The following is a 19,091-nucleotide window of genomic DNA, read 5'->3' as shown; positions in this document are numbered from 1 at the left end:
TGCTTCTGCACAAGTTCCTCATCCCAGTACGGATGTTGAGGACTCCCAGAGAGTCAATTGGTCTCTTCATCATCTCAGTACATAAGGGATATAAGTTACCTTGAGTCCACACATTTCCTCGTCTCAGTACTTTCTACCTGGCTAGTATGGCAAAGGTACATGGGTTCACTAGGGAAGGTACTGGTGCGAGGGGGGATAGGAAAGCTTGTCATGGTTAGGTTGAGCTATGGGTATACTGCATTCTCTTTTTGAAACTTTCCCTCCATGGTTTCCAAAGGAATCCCATTCTTTTTGCTCTGTTTTTGTCCTGCCCTGACTTTTTGAAGGGAAGTTTGCCTTTTGCTTATTATTATGGGGAAGCTGATCAGACTATCAGTACTGGGAAACTGTCTCTATTTTAATTCTTCTACTTTTTAATATTGCACTTAGCACCTTACAGTGCAGTGCAGTTTGGAAACATGTTTCACTCTAGCTTTTTACACTTGGGAATTTTGGTTACTTTTATATGTCTCTAAGGACAAGCTGGCTGCGGCAGATACATTTTTACAATTTTTGCATAATTTTTAGTGTGCACAGGACCCTGACCGCTGCTTCAGCTCTTGGGCTAGTGGACTAATTAGTCTTGTCGCCTTCTCGAAATCCTGCCCTTATGAGCCTTCGGAAGTATTCCTGGACTACCCGGTGGACTGACCAGCTTTAGCGTGGGCTACCTTGCCAGAAGTGGCAGCGTTACGCATTTAATTATGATACTTCGGTGGTCGCCAATTTGTGCCACAAGTTGCCTTCTGCCTGAATTTGTGTCCCCTATCAAGGGATCCTGTCCTGGAGCAGCTTTGCTGGCTGCGACTGGAAGTGATGCCTGTTGTCACCTGTGTGCAGAGACCGTTGCTGGAACTCAACTTTATCCAACATGTGAAGTGTCCTGAGGAAGAGGTTGCATCTTGTAGCTACACCCGATCGGAAAAATCCTCAAACCTGCAAGTCCCGGCCACCTCTCACTGGAACCAACCGAATAAGAAGTCCCCATCGACCCCCAGACGATCCACAATGACATCTGAGACAATCTGAATCAAGGCAGTAAGTAAACAGTGACTCCCCGTTCTATGTAGGGTTACATTGGGAACAAGTCTGTTTGTCTCCTTATTCCATTCACCTTTGGTCATTGAACCTGGGTCAAGTATCCTGCCCCTGGGTTGGCCTTGGGCCTTGAATAGAAGAAAACACATATTTACCTCTTGTAAAATTGTTGTAGCACCTTTCAACTATCCCCAACACAAGCTTATTGAACTGACCTACATAGACTCCATTGTGGTGAATAAGATTTTGGCTCCTGTGACATTTGAGCACACGACCCCATTCATCTTGGGGTTTGGACCTCTTAAGATAGGTTATTGTTTTGTGACATAGTTCCATCATTGACTTCATATAAAATAATACCTGCTTGCTAAATAAGTTATTTGATGATGTATTTTTGAATTTATGATGACTGCTTATATTTGTATCAGAGTGTTGTGCGATAATACTACTGTTTGGACACATTTTCCATTGTATTCAGAAGGCCTATAATAAATAACTGTATTTTTAAACAGGACTGTCTAAATGTAATTATTGTATACCATACTGGGTGCACTCGTTGAGGGCACCTGATCCCACTCTCTCTACTGAGAATAAGCCTTGACTGCTCGTTCACGTACCTTGATTGGGTTTTAGCAAATCCCTCAGAGTGCCCTGTTACCTATAACGAGGGTGGCCTCCTAAAATCTTTCCACCATTTCCAATTCTAGACTATCCATCTTAACAGTTGCCAACCCAGGTTTTACCCCCCAAAAAGTTTAAAATGTTAATGCATATTAAACTACTAACCGAGAGAACATTTCTATTTGTCTAAACCTATATTTATTCCTTGTTGAAGGTATTAAATGGGGTGATTACTTAATCTATTATGCGAAATGTAACTATCATTGATCCTCCCTTGTTGATGCCAAAATGAAAGTTTAGTAAACTGTTTTCTAGTCCGACATATTCCATGTCAACCACTAGGTGGCCGAATATAAAGTGCATGTCTCCGAAACAGATAAAGCTGCACAAATATGAATAAAAACTACAGGTCCTTGAGAACATGGCAAATTGGTTGGGCTTGTTATAGAAAATATTTACCACATCTTCTGGATCTTTAGTCTCACTGTTGTTTCACAGTGCCTAAGAAAGGACAGTGGTTAATAGATGGAGCTTTTTTCCAGCTTGAGTTAGCGAAGAAAGTGAAAAAACGTGGAGGACACGTTCACATTTGGTGTGAACAAATGGACAATACTATAGTAGCCATGGATATAAAACAAAGATGTCACAAAATACTTTTTGAGCTCCTTAAAGATATCTTGGTAAAACGTAAACTGTTTCCTTGGGTTCACAGGTGTTTCTGTGTGGAATGTGTTGACCTACTGGTGGGACCAGGAGCCGCCCAGGCTGCTATAAAGGAAGACCCCTGGAACTGCTACATGTGTGGACACAAGGGCATCTATGGGCTTCTCAGGCGGAGGGACGACTGGCCCCCACGCCTGCAGATATTCTTCGCCAACAACCATGATCAAGAATTTGTGAGTATTGTATTTAAAAATCTTCCCAAAGGGGTTTTGAACGGATGAGAGTTTTTGAATCAGACTAGTCTGAATATGTTGAAGTTGTCCTCTTTATCGTATCCCTTTCCACCTGTTTCTGCACTTGGATCTGCAATTAATATCTATTGCTCGCATGCTTTTTTTCTGTTATAATTTAGTGTCTCTCAACAGGGGTTCAAATTTGAAGTTGGAAACCGTGCTTAAAAATCCAATCGCCCACTCAGTCCTCAATTTGCACACAGCAATCCATTTCTTACTCGTCGGGTCAGTTATCACTTGTTTGTGGCGAGTGCAAATTCTGAACCCTACTCCTCATATCTTTTACTATTCTAACTGATTTCTATTAAACTATGCAGACACACAATCATGTGTAATGTAGTGCAAGCCAGAAAAGGGTTACACAAATTGTTAAAAAACCCAATCTGTGCACATTACCAAAAGATTTGATAAAATTAGCCTTTTACTCTGCTAAATGCATATTTACTTAATGTAAATGTTAAAGGATATTTGTACCGCACACTATCAGCACTGGAGTGGTCCCCAGGCGGATCTGAAAAGGAAAGGTGGGTGCGGTTGAGTTAGTGGGAGCGAGTGGGACTAGTGCAAGAGAGTAGTGATGTGCTGTTGGCGGCTTCAGTTCGGTTAACACCGTTCGCAGAGCTTGGGTGGGCTTTTCGGTCCGTAGCCGTTGTGTGCTGTTGTGCAAAGCTGTGTGTGGTTTGTTTTGTTGTTGCAGTGCTAAAATAATTGGAATTTAGAGGTAGAACAGAAAGGAAAATGGGTAGGTCTTTGGTTATGTTCCGAATGCTAGGTGGTTTGATCGATTTTTAGTACAGGACAGTTAGATCCGTGAAAGAGTTCCTTCCCATGTTAATCTATGGCAAATTAAGTTATTAGGGTGGTTGTAAGCCAGTATGGATTGGGAGTTCTCTTACAAAGGAGTTTTTACCGATTTTCACACTTAGTTTGTAATATAATTGTATACACTGCTTGAGACACCCCATCACTGTTTGGTTGACCTGTGACTAGAACATTGCATTAGTTATGGTTTGCTGTGACTGCTGCCTTCCTTCACTTAATGGTGTTCTTTTTCTTTGTTAAACCTGGTATGTGCCTCTAGCTTAAAACATATTGTGAATCGTGGTTCCATGTGATGGCTAGTCATTGTGTATTTTGAGAAGTTGGCGTCAGTCCATAATAAACATGTAGGTGTTGGAGAGTGTACTTAGCTCAAGAATTGTGTACGATTTTCATTCTGGAGCTGCTAAAGGTCACACTAACATACTGTCCTTCATAGTGTGAGGGCATGCTAGCGGTGAGCTAGGTGGTAGAGGCTCCTTTCACTCTAATCATTGTTAAAGAACATCTGCATTCAGACCTATATCAGTTGGAGAGCATGTAGTGCTTTGACAGAGAAAGCAAATGGTGTGTCAACAGAAAGCCTGAGAAATGTTTAATATATGGTGTATATTTTTTTAAGCACCCCTTACAAAAGTACATTCACCTTGCTACTTTAAGAATATAAATGTATTGTGTATAATTTGGTTTGCTCACTAAAGTACAATGCTTGATATACTTATTTAACAGAGAGAGAAAATGTGTAATGGAATAGCTAATGTGTGTGTCTCTGTATAAAAGTTTCTTAGGCTTGTGGATCTGCCTAGAATCACATGCTGTACATATAGTCTGACATCTAGTGGAAGCTGCAGAGTATTGCATCTTGTTTTTGAAGTTCGAAAAAAAGGGACGTCGACTGGGCGTGACTGTAACACTATTCCTAATGTGATGTGTACTGTACCAATGAGTCTTCATGCATCGAGGTCCCTCAGATTATTTTTTTCCACCATCATGGTTGGTCACATTAATGCAAAGTTCGTAGTTTATCTATGAATTATATTGCTATATATATATTCCATCTTTGACACATGATTTAGACGTTCCTTGGAACATTTCCAGATTACTGTTCGGAGACTTCTGCGACTGAACTCTACGACGGACTGCAGGTTTCTTTGGGCTTCGGCCTTTGCAGTAGGGGGAGGGGGTGTTTTTTGAACATTTTACAGACATTACAGAATGCCTTTTCTCACTCTTTGCCATACCTTCCTTTGTCTTGATGCTCTTTTGGTTTGCATTAACCATGGAAAGAACACCATTTAAGTTGTCTCCTTCCTGCAACAGGTTATTTCCTTGGAACGACACTCCTAAAGCGTGCAATATTTGTCATCAAGACGAATTGCGTTGCAACACGTGTAAATTATTTAAGCCAAAAACGCTGGTGTACTAAGTGGTGGGCCAAAGGCCTTTCCCACTCCAGGACAGTTGCTTCTGATGAAGACTACGGCAGCAGCGGCTCCAGTTAGGATGATGAAGACAACCCGATGGAGTCTTTAGACTCCTGTGTGTCCGACCCCAGCCAACTAGGCATGCCGAAAGAATTGCTACAGGCGTATCCTATGGTGACAAGGGGGCACACTGCACGCACGATCCCAGAAGCATATAATCCATAGGTACTCTTCAACAGGCTCATCAAAAAAGCCCCATGAACATCTGATAAATTATTGCACTGCCTGAATGTATATTCACACATTGATATGCACACATTACCGTGAACAATTGGAAAACAATTGTACCGTCCAGGGAATATTCCCCCACCTTATATTCGTAACACTGTGATCATAGAACGCAGGGAAACTAGCATGGACACATGCATGATAATGTATCGAATTATGCTAAAAAAGTGTATTCCTATGCGATAGAAAACATTGAGAATACTTATACGAATTATCTGTAACCACCAAAAATATATGCTTGAGAATGTAGTAGATGGAGTCAAAAAAATTCCTTTTGTATTTGTACAAAAACAAGTGTATACATGTTAATCATTTATAACACACAACAAAGTGTTCATTTGTTAAAGAATTATTAATTTTGTTTTTAAACATTGGATTCAGAAAAGGTATGATAATGTTTAGGCCTGTGGAATAAGTACATTATGAATGTGCCCAATAGTTGAAAAACACAGTAAATCAGGCATACAATGTTGCAGTTTATGAATCACGAAGGAAAAACAAGAGCGTTAATGCTCACAAGTGTAGCCAAGATGGCGACTGGAGTGCAGTGTGAAAAAACACCTAGGCAAAGTTGCCTGCGGTGTGGGCTACACACCCTGATGTCCCGTTGGGATTCTTCAAAAATGATAATATCTTAATGATCTGATTGGAGAATATTTGATGCATAGGTTGTCGAATTTATTTATTAATCTTCAAAAATTACTATTGCTTTTCTATAAGCAAAACATCAAGTGGCCAAAGCATTTCGGACTGAATAGTCCTTCATCAGGGCCTTGTCTAATCAGCATAATGGTCAAATTCGATAAACAATCATCAATGTTAATCATGACCGTGACCAAATTAAATTGAGAACAACAAACAAATAAAACGTAATAGATTGAGAAACATCACAAATTGAAAAAAATGTGTAATAGCAAAAAGGGTACCCACATACATGAAGGCAAGACATACACGGAAAAGAGAGAAAACATGAAAATTCATCATTAAGCATGTGTTTCACCACAATATCTTGTATTGTTATCACCTTTAACGTGTTATTATCACCTTGTCAAATGTCACGCATAATGATTGTGATGGTGTGTATATACTGGTAAATGCATGCTCCTCATGTGAAAATCATCGTACTTCCCGAGTGAGTATGTTACTTCTGTCTTATTATAATAGAAACCATGTTGGTGTTAGTATTGTAATACTAGATAATGTGGTCGTAAGTGAGCGCATGCGAAAAGGTGGTTCACTCATGCACACTAAAATGATTCACAAGCATCTGACCTTTGACAATGATGTTTGAAAACGTAATTCCTTGCGTTTCGAAGTGTGGCGTAGCCGCTGTAGTTCGAATGCGAGCGTGGACCTGTACACATTAAATAACATTACTTGACTGAAATGTGATCTGAATGCGCAGAATGGATCGACCTTGTCTCGGATGATCTCACGTACCTTCTGTATCACGCTGAAGCTCTCACACGCTGACTAATACGTGTCTGCTGTTTGCTGACTAAGTAAACACGGAGCATTGCTATGAAAGCGAGGCTCCGGTTACTACGGTGACTGACACACCCAACACGGACGCTTGTCCATGCGGTGGCGCCATTTTATGAGGGGCACTCCAATAAATGGTTAAAACTATGCATGCATGTAAGGGTAGAAACTATGATATTAATACTAATGCAGATGCGAACTCTGCAAGGTGTTGGGACATAATAAAAAAATTAAGATCAAATGAAAAAATAAAATAAAAAAATAACCAAAACGGAATGACAGATCGTGACCGTGTCTAAAGCTGTAACTTAAGTGTCTTGTTAAGAGAAGGTTGGCACTGTGCAAACTGGGGTGCAGTGTGCACAACGGTCTATAATGAGCTTGTTAAAGAGCGTAAAGAAGTACTGGTAGAGAATGTGGTAGTGTACCTTGTATGTAGTATCTCAAGCTGTAGCAACACGCCACAACATGAATCACAAAACCATAAAGGAACTTAAAATTAAAAATAAAAACGTTATTGAAGATCAAATTGGGAATATTTCTCGTAGGTAAGATCTTAGAAGCACCCATGTGCTTAAAAAAAACACAGTTCAGTCCAATAAATGGTCTTTCATATTTTCAGTTTTATAAAAAAAACAGTTCAAATCAAATTCCTCGTTCATTCCTCTAGGTGATAATGTGTCCAATCGATCTATCCAATATGCCTCTTTGTTGTCGTCTTTTTGGATCAATACCTGGTTGATGGTGGTTCAGTACCTCTAGTATTTGGAACCTCAATTGTGCTGTTGTGTGGTGTTTTTGGTTGAAGTGTTTGGTAACTGCTGAGTTTGCGTTCTTGTTGCGTATGCAAGACTTATGTTCATTCATCTTGGAGTGCGGTGACCTCACAACGCCGACGGCGGCCAGTGCCATTTTGCCAAAATAAAGCCATTCTCACACCGGGGGCCAGATTTGACAAACGTTCCTCCAATGTCAGACGGCTACTTTGAAGGGATTGTGTCCTCCGACGTATTCCTTATCTTAGATAATTCGTCTCCAGCTTGCTGGCCTCAGACATTTTTTCTCTGTAGAGGGCGCTGCGCGTCGACGTCCGCCGAGTTGGTGTCCCTCGACAGCCACCGTATCGGCGCCGACGTCACCATGACCATAAATAGCCATGCGCGGCGTCCGTTGCTCAGTTCCGTTTTTCCGCGCTTCGTGGGGCCTCGGAATATCGTTGCTCAGTTCAGTCAATTAACCTCTTATATTTCCTCGATAAAACCAACTCGTACTCGATGGTTTCCTCATCCGAACCGTCGACTCCGCGGTGCGGCTTCAAAAAATGTCGAGACTGCGGAAAGAAAAAGTCACTAACGGATCCTCACAGGATCTGTTTGTGGTGCTTGGGAGTCGAGCACCATTGTTCGGAGTGTGAGGTCTGCATGTCCATGACGGCGAAGGCCTTGAAGGAGCGCAAGGGGAAGCTCGAGAGAGGTAAGTCAGTTAAAACCTCCTCGAAAGTTTCTTCGGCCGAGTCGAGGCATTCGTCCCCTCGCCGTCGAAAGCATTCCCATTCTAGGTCTCGAAGTAGCTCCCACCACTCGTCGAGATCTAGACACTCAAAAAAGAGACGTCGAAGATCCCCTTCCTCGTCATCTTCTGTTTCCCCAGAAAGGGTTTCCTGTCCCTCAAAACACAGCTCTCAGGCTGAGTGGGAGGAATTCAGGAAAAAGATGCTAAGCGTCTTCGAGAAAGCGGCCTCAACCCCGGCGTCGAAGACAGCTGAGGGTGATACACCCGGCGAAAGAGTCCACCCGAGAGCGCCACGGGCCATCGGGTAAGAAGGCATCATCTTCGACGCCGTTGTCGAAAGTCCCTGCGACTCGTGGATCGGCGCCATCGACGCCCTTATTGAATGGTTCTTCGACGCATCGGTCGATCGAATCGACGCCGACATCGACGCCGATAAAAGAGAAAACCACGGCTACTTCACAGCCGACGGTTATACCCAGAGCCTCCAGCACGACGCTGAGAACGTCGTCGACGTCCTCGAGTAGGATCCCGATCCTCTTGAGTTCCTCAAGGCCTCTTCCAGTTTTCTCGACGCCTTTCTCTGCGCCTTCGAAGCCTTTCACATTGGCGTCGACGTTTTCGACTTTTTCTCAGCCAATAATGACAAGTTTGGCTTCTTCTGCTTTAGAAATGGGTTTTACACCATTTCCGAGGTCAGAGTACCCCAGGTTATCTTCAATCTATGAAGAAGGGGAGGATTCTGATCAAGAAAGACCCTTCGGGCTGCAGAGGGCCACACCACCTGTTTCAGAGGATTTTACCTCTGAGGAAAGAAGGTTGAAAGACCTACAGGAATCCTTACATGAGGCAAGTGGGTTGGACACTTCCCCAGAAGTGGAATTTGTCAAACCAGACCCAGGGGAACATGCCGAAACCCCCTATAGAACTCTGATGGCAAGAATTATTGAATTCATGGGTTGGTTTGCGCCTTCACCTGTTTTTCAACATGATGACCTTACAGACATACTAGATAAAGGTCCACAGGAGGATCCCGTGGTCCCTTTCCATACAGCCTTACAAAGGGAAATTTCATCCAATTGGGAAACTCCTGAGGTTATCCCTGCAGTCAATAAAAGATTGTCAGCCAAGTATAGTGTAGCTGCGGCTGACCCTGAATATTTATCAAAACACCCGACTCCAGAGAGCCTGGTGGTTCAAGTGGCAACTTCATCAAGCAGCAGATCCGCTTGTCCTACTGTCCCACAGGACAGAGATGAAAAAAGGTACCATGCTATGTCAAAAAAAGTATTTTCTGCTTGTAGTATCGCGTTGAAGTCCATCAACGCCACTTGTACGCTCGTCGGGTTCAGTCACACACTGTGGGAGTGTGCTTCATCAGCGGCTGACTGCATACCGGAAGGAGATGAAAGGGAAGACTTCCTTAACATCATTAAAGATGGCAAAGATGCCATGTGCGAATCTCTTCAAACTGGCATCGATTCCGCTGACAGTATCAGCAGGGCCATGGCGGCAAGTACTACAATCTGCAGGCATGCGTGGTTGCGAAAGTCTGGCTTTGCTCCAGATGTTCAGGCCAGACTTTTGAATATGCCCTTTGACGGCTCTTCTTTATTCGGTAAAAAGGCTGATGACAGTCTGGAAAAGTTGCAAACATCTAAAGCAGCAGCAAAATCTTTAGGAGCTGCAATCCGCCAAACTCCTTTTCGCCCCTCAGGAACCTCTGGGAGAGGAAAGTCCTTTCGCTATTATTCCGCATTCGGGAAAGGCAGAGGACAGCCGGCTTAAAGAGGCCAAAGGAGATCCACCCGAGGTGGACGGGTCAAAAGTACTAAGGCCGCAGCAGCAGCAGGTGCCTCTTTACCCTCTGCATCTGCATCAGCCGCCCCCAAACCACTCTGAGGTCTTTCCACACAAAACACCTGTAGGGGGCAGGTTAACTCACCATCTGACGGAATGGCAGGCTATTACGTCAGATGCTTGAGTATTGGAGACAGTTGCCCAAGGTTACTGCCTACCCTTTCTGCACATCCCTCAGAGTCATCCACCGGGGCACAGCTCTCTAAAAGTTCCAGATCCGCTCCTCTTGCAGGAAATTGTAGACCTGCTAGAGAAAGGTGCCATAGAACCGGTACCTGTAGCGGAGAGAAACAAGGGCTGGTCTACCCCCCCCCCTACTTTCTCATACCGAAGGAGAACGGAGGACTGAGACCCATCTTGGACTTAAGAGAATTGAACAAGTTCCTCAGGAAGGACGAGTTCAAGATGGTAACTCTCTCTCGGATCCTTCAGGCCCTCCAGATCCAGGACTGGTTGGTATCTCTTGACCTCCAGGGTGCTTATTTCCATGTGCCAATCCATCTCAAACACAGGAAATACCTGAGGTTCACAATTGGCGGCTCTCATTATCAATTTCGAGTTCTGCCATTTGGGCTGACCTCCACCCCGAGGGTCTTCAACAAGCTAATGTCAGTAGTGGCTGCAAGTCTAAGGAAGGAAGGGATCCACGTCTACCCCTACCTGGACGATTGGCTGATCAGAGCTGTATCTTCAGAACAAGCTCAGATCCAGCTAGATTATGTCTGCCACCTCCTTCACAAACTGGGCTTCTCGCTCAATCTAAAGAAGTCACAGATGATACCATCACAGAGACTCCAGTTCATCGTAGCGGTCCTGGACACTTCCCTGGGAAAAGCCTTGCCACCAGAGGTGAGGGCTCAAGATATTCTGCAGATGGTAAACAAGTTTCAAAATGCCCAACATCTCCCAGCCTTTGACTTTTTGGGATTGCTAGGCCTCATGGCATCCTGCATCTTTCTTGTGCCAGAGGCTCGCCTGAGAATTAGATCCCTCCAGTGGGCACTAAGAACCCAGTGGTCGCAATGCTCAGGAAGAATGACGGATCTCCTCTGGATTCCGGACAAGGTAGCCCACGACCTTCAATGGTGGGCCTATCCATAGAACATCTTGAAAGGAGAACTGTTTTGGCAACCATGGCCGGAGATAACAGTAGTCACAGACGCCTCACTCACGGGGTGGGGAGCCCATGCCAACGACTTGACCATCAGCGGTCGTTGGTCTCCATCGGAGTCCAGACTACACATCAACCTATTAGAGCTGAGAGCGATCAGACTAGCGCTGAAAGCTTTCCTGCCATCAATACAGGGGAGAAGTGTCCTGATAATGACGGACAACAAGGTGGCCATGCACTACCTCAACAAAAGAGGAGGCGTGGGGTCACTGCCACTGTGTAGAGAGGCAATGCAGCTCTGGTTTTGGGCAATTCAGGAAGGAATCTCTCTATCGGCAGTCCACCTAGCCGGAGAGAAGAACTTGACAGCGGACGCTCTGAGCAGGCAGAGCACAGTCTCCCACGAGTGGGAGCTAGCTCAGGAAGTCCTTCAAGAGATCTTCGCCCTTTGGGGAACCCCTCAGGTGGATCTGTTAGCCACCAGTACCAACAGGAAGTGCGATCTGTTCTGTTCAAGGGAATTACCCCTGAGAGGGGACACATTCGTAGTGGACTGGGAGTTTCCACTCCTTTACATGTTTCCACCAGTCCCTGTTATTCCTCAAATGATCAGGAGGTTGAGAAGATTCCGGAAAACCATGATCCTAATTGCCCCGGACTGGGCCAGGAGAACGTGGTACCTGGACATTCTGGATATGTCCATCTGCCCTCAATCCGTCTTCCACTCAAAGAGAATCTTCTCTCGCAGAAGGGAGGTCAGGTTCTCCATCCAGACATAAGAACCCTCAACCTTCACGCTTGGCTTCTGAAAGGTTGAGGTACAAGGATTGGGACCTTCCTGATGACATCATGGTGGTGCTGCTTTCGCCCCGAAGGCCAGCAACAAAGTCTTTATACCGCTGCCGTTGGAACAAATTTTGCAGCTGGTGTAGAGGAGACAATATCGACCCTTTTTCATGCGGTACACCAACAGTGTTATCGTTTCTACTCTACTTGGCAAACTCGGGCCTTCAAGTTGGCACTGTAAAAGGCTATCTCGCGGCGCTATCAATCTTCAACTACACTGCGCAGGAACCATTGTATTTCAAACTACCCTTAGTAATACAATTTCTCAAGGGATTAACTAATGTTTATGCTCCAAGACCATTCCAAGTTCCCTTATGGGACTTAAATTTAGTCTTAAATTTCCTAATGGGTACTCCCTTCAAACCACTCCACTCTTCTTCGCTGAGATTTCTCACTCTTAAAACTGTCCTATTAGTAGCACTACCATCTGCTAGGAGGGTGAGTGAATTACAGGCTCTATCTTGTAACCCCCCCCCATACAATTTTCCATAAGGACAAAGTTGTCCTACAGGTGAAGCCTAATTTCCTCCCAAAGGTGGTTTCTGAATTTCACATCACTCAGAAAATTACCTTACCTTCGTTCTACCCTCCTCCCCATCCGGGGAAAGAGGAAGAAAGGCTACATGGGCTGGACCGAAGGTGAGCTCTAAGCTTTTACATCAGCAGACTTGCTAGGATTAGGCAAGCAGACCAACTGTTTGTAGGCTACTTAGGTCACAAGTTGGGACTACCCATAACAAAACAGACCATTTCCAGGTGGATTATTTTGGCCATTCTGGAATGTTACAAACTGGCAGGGAAAGAGCCTCCTCAAAATCTTAGGGCTCATTTAACCAGGGGTATCGCAGCTTCTTCGGCCCTCCAAAGAGGGGGTACCGGTCCGAGACATATGTGCGGCTGCCACATGGTCGTCCGCACATACATTCACAAGATTTTACAACCTGAATTCCTCCGCTAGTCAAGAGACCAGATTTGGCAAAGCCGTATTACATTCGGTTCATTCCTAAAAGGGATACATGACATTCTTACTCCCACCTCCAATTACATGCCACTGCTATGGGAGTCTATCTAAGATAAGGAATACGTCGAAGGAGACAATGCCTTCGAAGAACAAGTTACTTCTTACCTGGTAACGTTCTTTCGATGGGATGTACCTCCGACGTATTCCTTATCGCCCCTCCCATCCATCCCCGCAGTAATACTTCCCTTGTGGTTGCAGCTCCTTCAAGGTTAATAGCCAATTCATGCAAGACTTATCTTGTGCTACAAAATGGAACTGAGCAACGGACGCCGCGCGTGGCTATTTATGGGCATGGTGACGTCGGCGCCGATACGGTGGCTGTCGAGGGACACCAACTCGGCGGACGTCGACGCGCAGCGCCATCTACAGAGAAATAATTTCCGAGGCCAGCAAGCTGGAGATGAATTATCTAAGATAAGGAATACGTCGGAAGAACATCCCATCGAAAGAACGTTACCAGATGAGAAGTAACTTGTTCTTCTTGCAGACAAGGTAAGATAAGAGAACTCCCCCTTTTGGCAACAGTTAGACGTCAGATTCTTGAGGGGGATAATGCATCCGCGGAACATTTTAAGAACGTACTCCTACATCCCGTCCCATTTTCTCCATACTGTATGGGCGTTCCTGGCTTGGGATTGGAGACGGAACCTTTTTCACCGGAAGAATCTTCTTCCCCTTTAAATTTAGCACAGCGTGGGGGCTCCCCTGACTTTGCCCACTGTCGCTACTCTCCAGTCCTCTTTTCTGCATCGACAGGAACAGACCGCTTTAACCAGCGTTCCTGGGTTTGGCTTCAGCCTTGTAATTCCACGCGCTCCTCCCCAGATACTGTCTTTTTTGGTCATTTTATCTTCTGTCTTTAATCAGGTACTCGGTTCTCTGACACCACTCCTCCCCAAGCGCATGCCGATGTCCTTGGGCTTCAGCAGGTGTCCAGCCTGCGAGGTGCTGTTCCGCACGTCTAACCCCCACGCATTTTGCATCCACTATCTTGGCCACGACCATGGCTGGGACGTCTGTACCGCATGCAACGCGCTTACTCCGCGCACTCTGAAGAACAGGTTAGCTCGGTAGAGGGCGCTCTTCGAACGATTGCCTCCAGAGGACTTGAAGAACTTAGTCAGACACAAGTCATGGAGGCTCTGTCAGCTACTGGCCGCCAGGCCGAGGGCTCACTGGTTCCTACTGGTGAGATCGCTGAGGGACAGCAAGATTCTTTTACCAGATTTCGACCCGAGGGGCTACGCCCTACTACCGGACAAATGTCTGAGGGGGTGTCTGTATGCGGCACTACCCCGGACGCCCAACAGACCCTGGCCTGAGGTGCAGGGTAGGCCACATACTCCATCGCCAAGAGTCCTGGAAGAAGCTGGGGCCGACGCGGCAAGCACCACGACGCAGGCACGTGGCATGCAGCCCGACAAGATGGCCGCTCTACCAGACAAGATGGCCGCTCGTCTAACGCCACCACCCTTCACGGAGCAGGTGGAAGAACGAGTGTCGAGGTGGGACTGGTTTTCACCAGGTATGTGGTCTACTGTATATCCTTTAACATTGCAGGGCAGATACACCCAGCAGAGATGGCAGACTACGCCCAGGCCTCCGCAGCCTTCGTGTCCAGCTCTTCCTCCCGGGTCGCCTAGCACCCCACTGGTCTGTGAGGACCGTTTTTTTAAATGTTCGTCATGCTTATGCGATCGCCACAGATGGGAGCCATCCTTCGGGATGCGATCAGGGACATGCTGCCTCTGCTCCCTCCTCCAGTTCCCACAGTCAACCCCCCTGTGGCTCTGTCATGGCCACCGGCCCGGAAACACAGACCCCACCCCATCAGGGGATGAGGGCAAGGGGTGACACAATGTTTAATTGTCCCTTTGGGACAATACAGCATAGGACGCCCAGCTGCAGGGGCGTTGCTAGGGGGGGTTAAGGGGGCTATAGCCCCTGATCTTTTGGTTGTAGCCCCGGATAGAATCTCAGGAGCTACAGCCAAAAGACTAGCTAGCACCCAGTCCCAGAAGTTCCGACATCAGTTTAGCCCCGGGTCTTTTCCAGACCTAGCAACTCCCCTGCCCAGCTGGACTCCTTTTGGCGCCATGCTCATGAACAAATATAAATCTTTCACACTCTATTTTGTGCAAAGTACTTAATTTTCCCTGCAAGAACCTCCACGTGCGTTTATTTGGGTGTGGCCACTGGGGAAAGCTTGATTACACGTGCAGCATGCTTTAGGAGTGGCAGGGTGGGACCGGTGAGCCAAGGCGTATGGGATTGGCCAGAGCTAGGCTATTTAAGCCCGCCCAGCCTTCATGCAAGGGCTTCGCGTTATTCTGCACTGATGGCTTTGTAACGCTTACCGCCACCTGAGCACATCTTACCTTGTTTCTTGTTACCAGCCTCAGCATCTTACCTTCGTTTCCAGCTACCAGCCTCAACACTTACCTTGCAACCTGCTTTCATCGGCACGCATCATCGTTGTCTCTGGCCTTCTTCATCCATCTCCAGACATCCGGAAAGCAGCGCTCCAAACCCAACATTGTGGTACGGCGAGCAATTCATCTGAAGACAGTGCCTGCAAGAGAAAAAGATAAAGACAAGGTTAGAGTTTGCTAAAACGTAACGTTTAAGGTCGCGCTTTTGGCAAATCTTCGCGCTTAACCTTAAACCAACACTCCCCTTCTGTCGGAGCATCATGGACTCCATTCTCTTCCAATTTGGCCCCGCTGCGTCCACCACAGCTACCCCAGGGCCGCATTTCACCTGTTGGGAGAAAGTAGAGGAAAGACATCATTAAAAGATAGACAATAATCAAGAATCAACATCACAATATTAAAAGCCATAAGTGTCACGGCTCGCTCCCTTCGCTCCCGTTCCCGTCACTTGGGGGCATGTTTTGGGGTTTATTCCCTACTGGACATTTCCTCCGAACCTTATGCTACAGTGCTGTGATGAATTGGGAGCGCTAAAATCTTATTTTCCAAGTTACTTCCCGTCCGGATCCATTCCAGGTTTTTCGCAGCCAGCATGCTACTTTAATCTAATGACTATGCTTCCCAGAATGCCTGGCTCACTGCTTCACCTCCTCCCTTGCAGGACAAGGTTGGGTGGAGGCTAGGCAACACCTGTGGCTGCAGGTGCAGCAGGCGGCACACCAGAGGGGTGTGCTCGTTAAGCAGCTTTAAAAGCCTCAGTTTGCTTCAGTCCAGAGCTGGTCATTGTTGCAGTGTTCCTGTTGTGACTGGTCCCTTGTTCCTAGCTTTTGTGTCTAGTTCCTAGTTACTGTTTCTTGTTCCTCTGCCCTGGATTTCGGATTTATGTGCTTTCTGGATTTCCCTTTCTGTCTTCCTCTGCCTGCAGGCAGCCTTTCTCTGTGCTTTACCCTTTGATGCTGCCCAATTTGCCTGTGTTCTCTGTTTCTTTGATGCTGTCCTTTGCTACTGAAAAACTTGATGCATTAGTCATTCCCTTTATAGATTTAGCTTCCTGCCTTTTCTCCTTGGATGGGTGGGAAAGGTTTCCTTTTGTGATATCATTTTCCCTGCTCCTGATCCTTACTTTCTATTGGGATCCATTCCATGTTTTCCATTGCAGTTCTGCATTTATTTCCCTTTGATTATTAGGTGTGGGGTGCTGTTGTAACTAGTCCCTGTGTGAATGCCTTTTGTTTTCCTCACTATTCTATAATCACAATTCCTACTTGCCCCTTGACTTGGGTCTTATGTATTTAGTTATCCTCCACCCATTGCTGTTATAGCCTTCTGGGTCCCTGTTTGATCAACTGGGTTCGTGGGTTTACTGACATTCAAGTGGTCTTTCCGGTCCTCGTGAGTACTGTTTCTAAGTTCCTTATTCAGTATCATCCAGAGTGTCAGCTCACAGATCCTGTCCTTGCTTGCCCTCTACGTGGGCTTAGCGCTGTCAGTATCTGTAATAGCATAGTGGGTAAGGAGTTTGCCGACTTTCCTTTCAGTCATAAGGAGGTTCTAAGTGCTTACCCCACATCCCTTTTCATATATTGGTATTATTGTTTCATTCTATTTGCACTCCTGGGTTTTAGTATACACGAGTCTTGGGTATTGTATGCACGTTGTTAGATTCAAGGTTGTTCACTGTGCGATTCCGTGCACATTTCCCTTGCCATATTCATTGCCTTCTTCCTTTATTAACAATAAGACACTTACCATCAGAAGGGGTTAAGCCACAGCTAGTGTGGGCTGCCACATACAATGGTCCAGTGAAGGAACTCGGCCCATCAAGAAGCGCCCCTGCAGTGAGAAGCAGGACGGGGAGCTCATCATCATTAATCAACAGGTGAGACTATATGGGTCGGTGCATGCTCAATACACTTTGGGAAGAAGGGTTTGAGAGAGACAGCAGTCACATAGCCGCATTCTCACGATCTCATATTTCCACGCAGGAGCAGTGTCGCCAATTAACGCAGCCCGCAGCATATGTGCAGGGGAAGAAGTCAGACAAGGGTGATCAGCTTCCAGGGAGGGCTGTAACCGTGCCCCAAAGTCCCCGCAGAGACCAGATGAGCGTAACACTCTGGCACCTCAGGCTCCAGTGCAGCCCCAACTGCCTGCTCCAGAAGTCAAGGTACCAGCGCCTGTGACCCCGGCTCTTCAGGCGGCTCCACTCTAGCCTCCACAGCCTCAGGCTCCGGTCAGTACGCCTCAGCCCCCGGCACCCAGTACTCCACCCGCTCCGGACCAGCAGGACATGGATGAGGAGGAAGACCCTGACACTCCATCACCGGCCAAGGCATTCTTTGACCGGCTCGCAGGATTAGCCAAGTGCCCGGGCCTTATACAACCGGATGTCAAACAGCTGGAGGTGGGAGTCCTGGCAGATGTCCTCACTCTACACCCCGCGGTTAGAACTGGGAATTTCCTATGCAAAAGTATGTTGTAGCCTTGGCCAAAAAGGGGTGGCTAAAGCCTCATTCGACACAGCCCACGAACCAGCGCCTCAACGCCAAGTACAGGCAGCTGGAGGGGGATACACTCTTGCTCTCAGCGCACCCACAACCACACTCATCAGTGATTGCCACAGCCTCTATCTACCTGAAGCCGCAGTCATCTCAGGCCACCTCGTCCTCTGCGCTGCTAGACAAGGAGGAGAAGATCTCTGAAGCGTATGGCAAGAAGGTGTATTCCAACGCTTCGCTGCACCTTTGGCAGTCTAATGCGGATGCCATGCCCACCAGGTTTTGGTGGGAAATAGCCGACTTCCTTCTGGAACTTCCAGTGCACAGTCAGGCACGTTTCACAGCAGGGCTGGCAGAAGCAAAGATGGTTGCTCAAGACAACATGGAGGCCACAGTGATGCATATCGACCCCTCAGGCCATGCCATCTGCATCACCACGGACATGAGAAGGACTGCCTAGCTAAAGGCCACCGAATTTAACCCGGATGTCCAGGAACGCATATTGAACCTTCTGTTCGAGGGTAGTGACCTCTTTCATTCCACCACTGATGAGGAGCTTGATAAGATCAGTTCCCAGACTGCGAAATTCTTATCTATCTTCACCAAGTCCACGCCCAAGGCGTACAGACAGACGCACCAGCGTTCTGACAAAGGGCGGGCCTTCTGCAGGTTCTGGGGCTTCCAGAAACAACGGTCCATGCAGCCAGACCAGTCTCCTAGTCAACACTGCCGCAAACAGCACAATGCGGTGAATAAGGGCTTCTTTCAGTCCCCCTCCTCTACCCCAGCCTCACAGAGAAAAAAGGCATGACACTCCCCTCCGGGTCCATGTGTCTCCGGTGGGGGGCAGGCTTGCCCTCCACGCTCAGCATTGGCGCACAAGGCTTGCCGATCCCTGGATCCTATCAGTAGTGTCCACGGGCTACCGCCCACCGGTCCCCCCCCCCCCCCCCTCTCCACCACTCCCACAGATTGGGACCACAACTCTATTGGCGGAGATTTGCTCACTCGTCCAGAGACAAGCAGTGGTAGATTTCCCAGCCTCCCAGTTGGGCATGGGCTTCTACTCCCGAATTTGCGCCATATACAAGAAGAACCAGGCTGGCCTGAGAGTTGTTTGACCTATCCACCCTGAACCTTTCCCTCC

General features: G+C 46.8%; 1 protein-coding gene across 4 annotated transcripts in view; it reads left to right on the top strand.

Moving 5' to 3' along the window:
• The window catches only part of DNMT3A (DNA methyltransferase 3 alpha), a 2,439,715-nt gene that overhangs the window by 1,733,164 nt on the left and 687,460 nt on the right, over positions 1–19,091 (top strand). For all 4 annotated transcript variants that reach the window (XM_069605556.1, XM_069605557.1, XM_069605559.1 and 1 more), the window contains one exon: positions 2,411–2,594. In XM_069605556.1, the coding sequence (XP_069461657.1) occupies positions 2,411–2,594 (184 nt within the window). The remainder of the gene's footprint in view (positions 1–2,410; positions 2,595–19,091) is intronic.

This window comes from Ambystoma mexicanum, chromosome 4p (genome assembly GCF_040938575.1).
Source record: "Ambystoma mexicanum isolate Mex_15411 chromosome 4p, UKY_AmexF1_1, whole genome shotgun sequence".
NCBI classification, from domain to species: domain Eukaryota; kingdom Metazoa; phylum Chordata; class Amphibia; order Caudata; family Ambystomatidae; genus Ambystoma; species Ambystoma mexicanum.
Note: the sequence above shows the minus strand (reverse complement) of the source record. Positions and strands in the feature narration are given on the sequence as shown.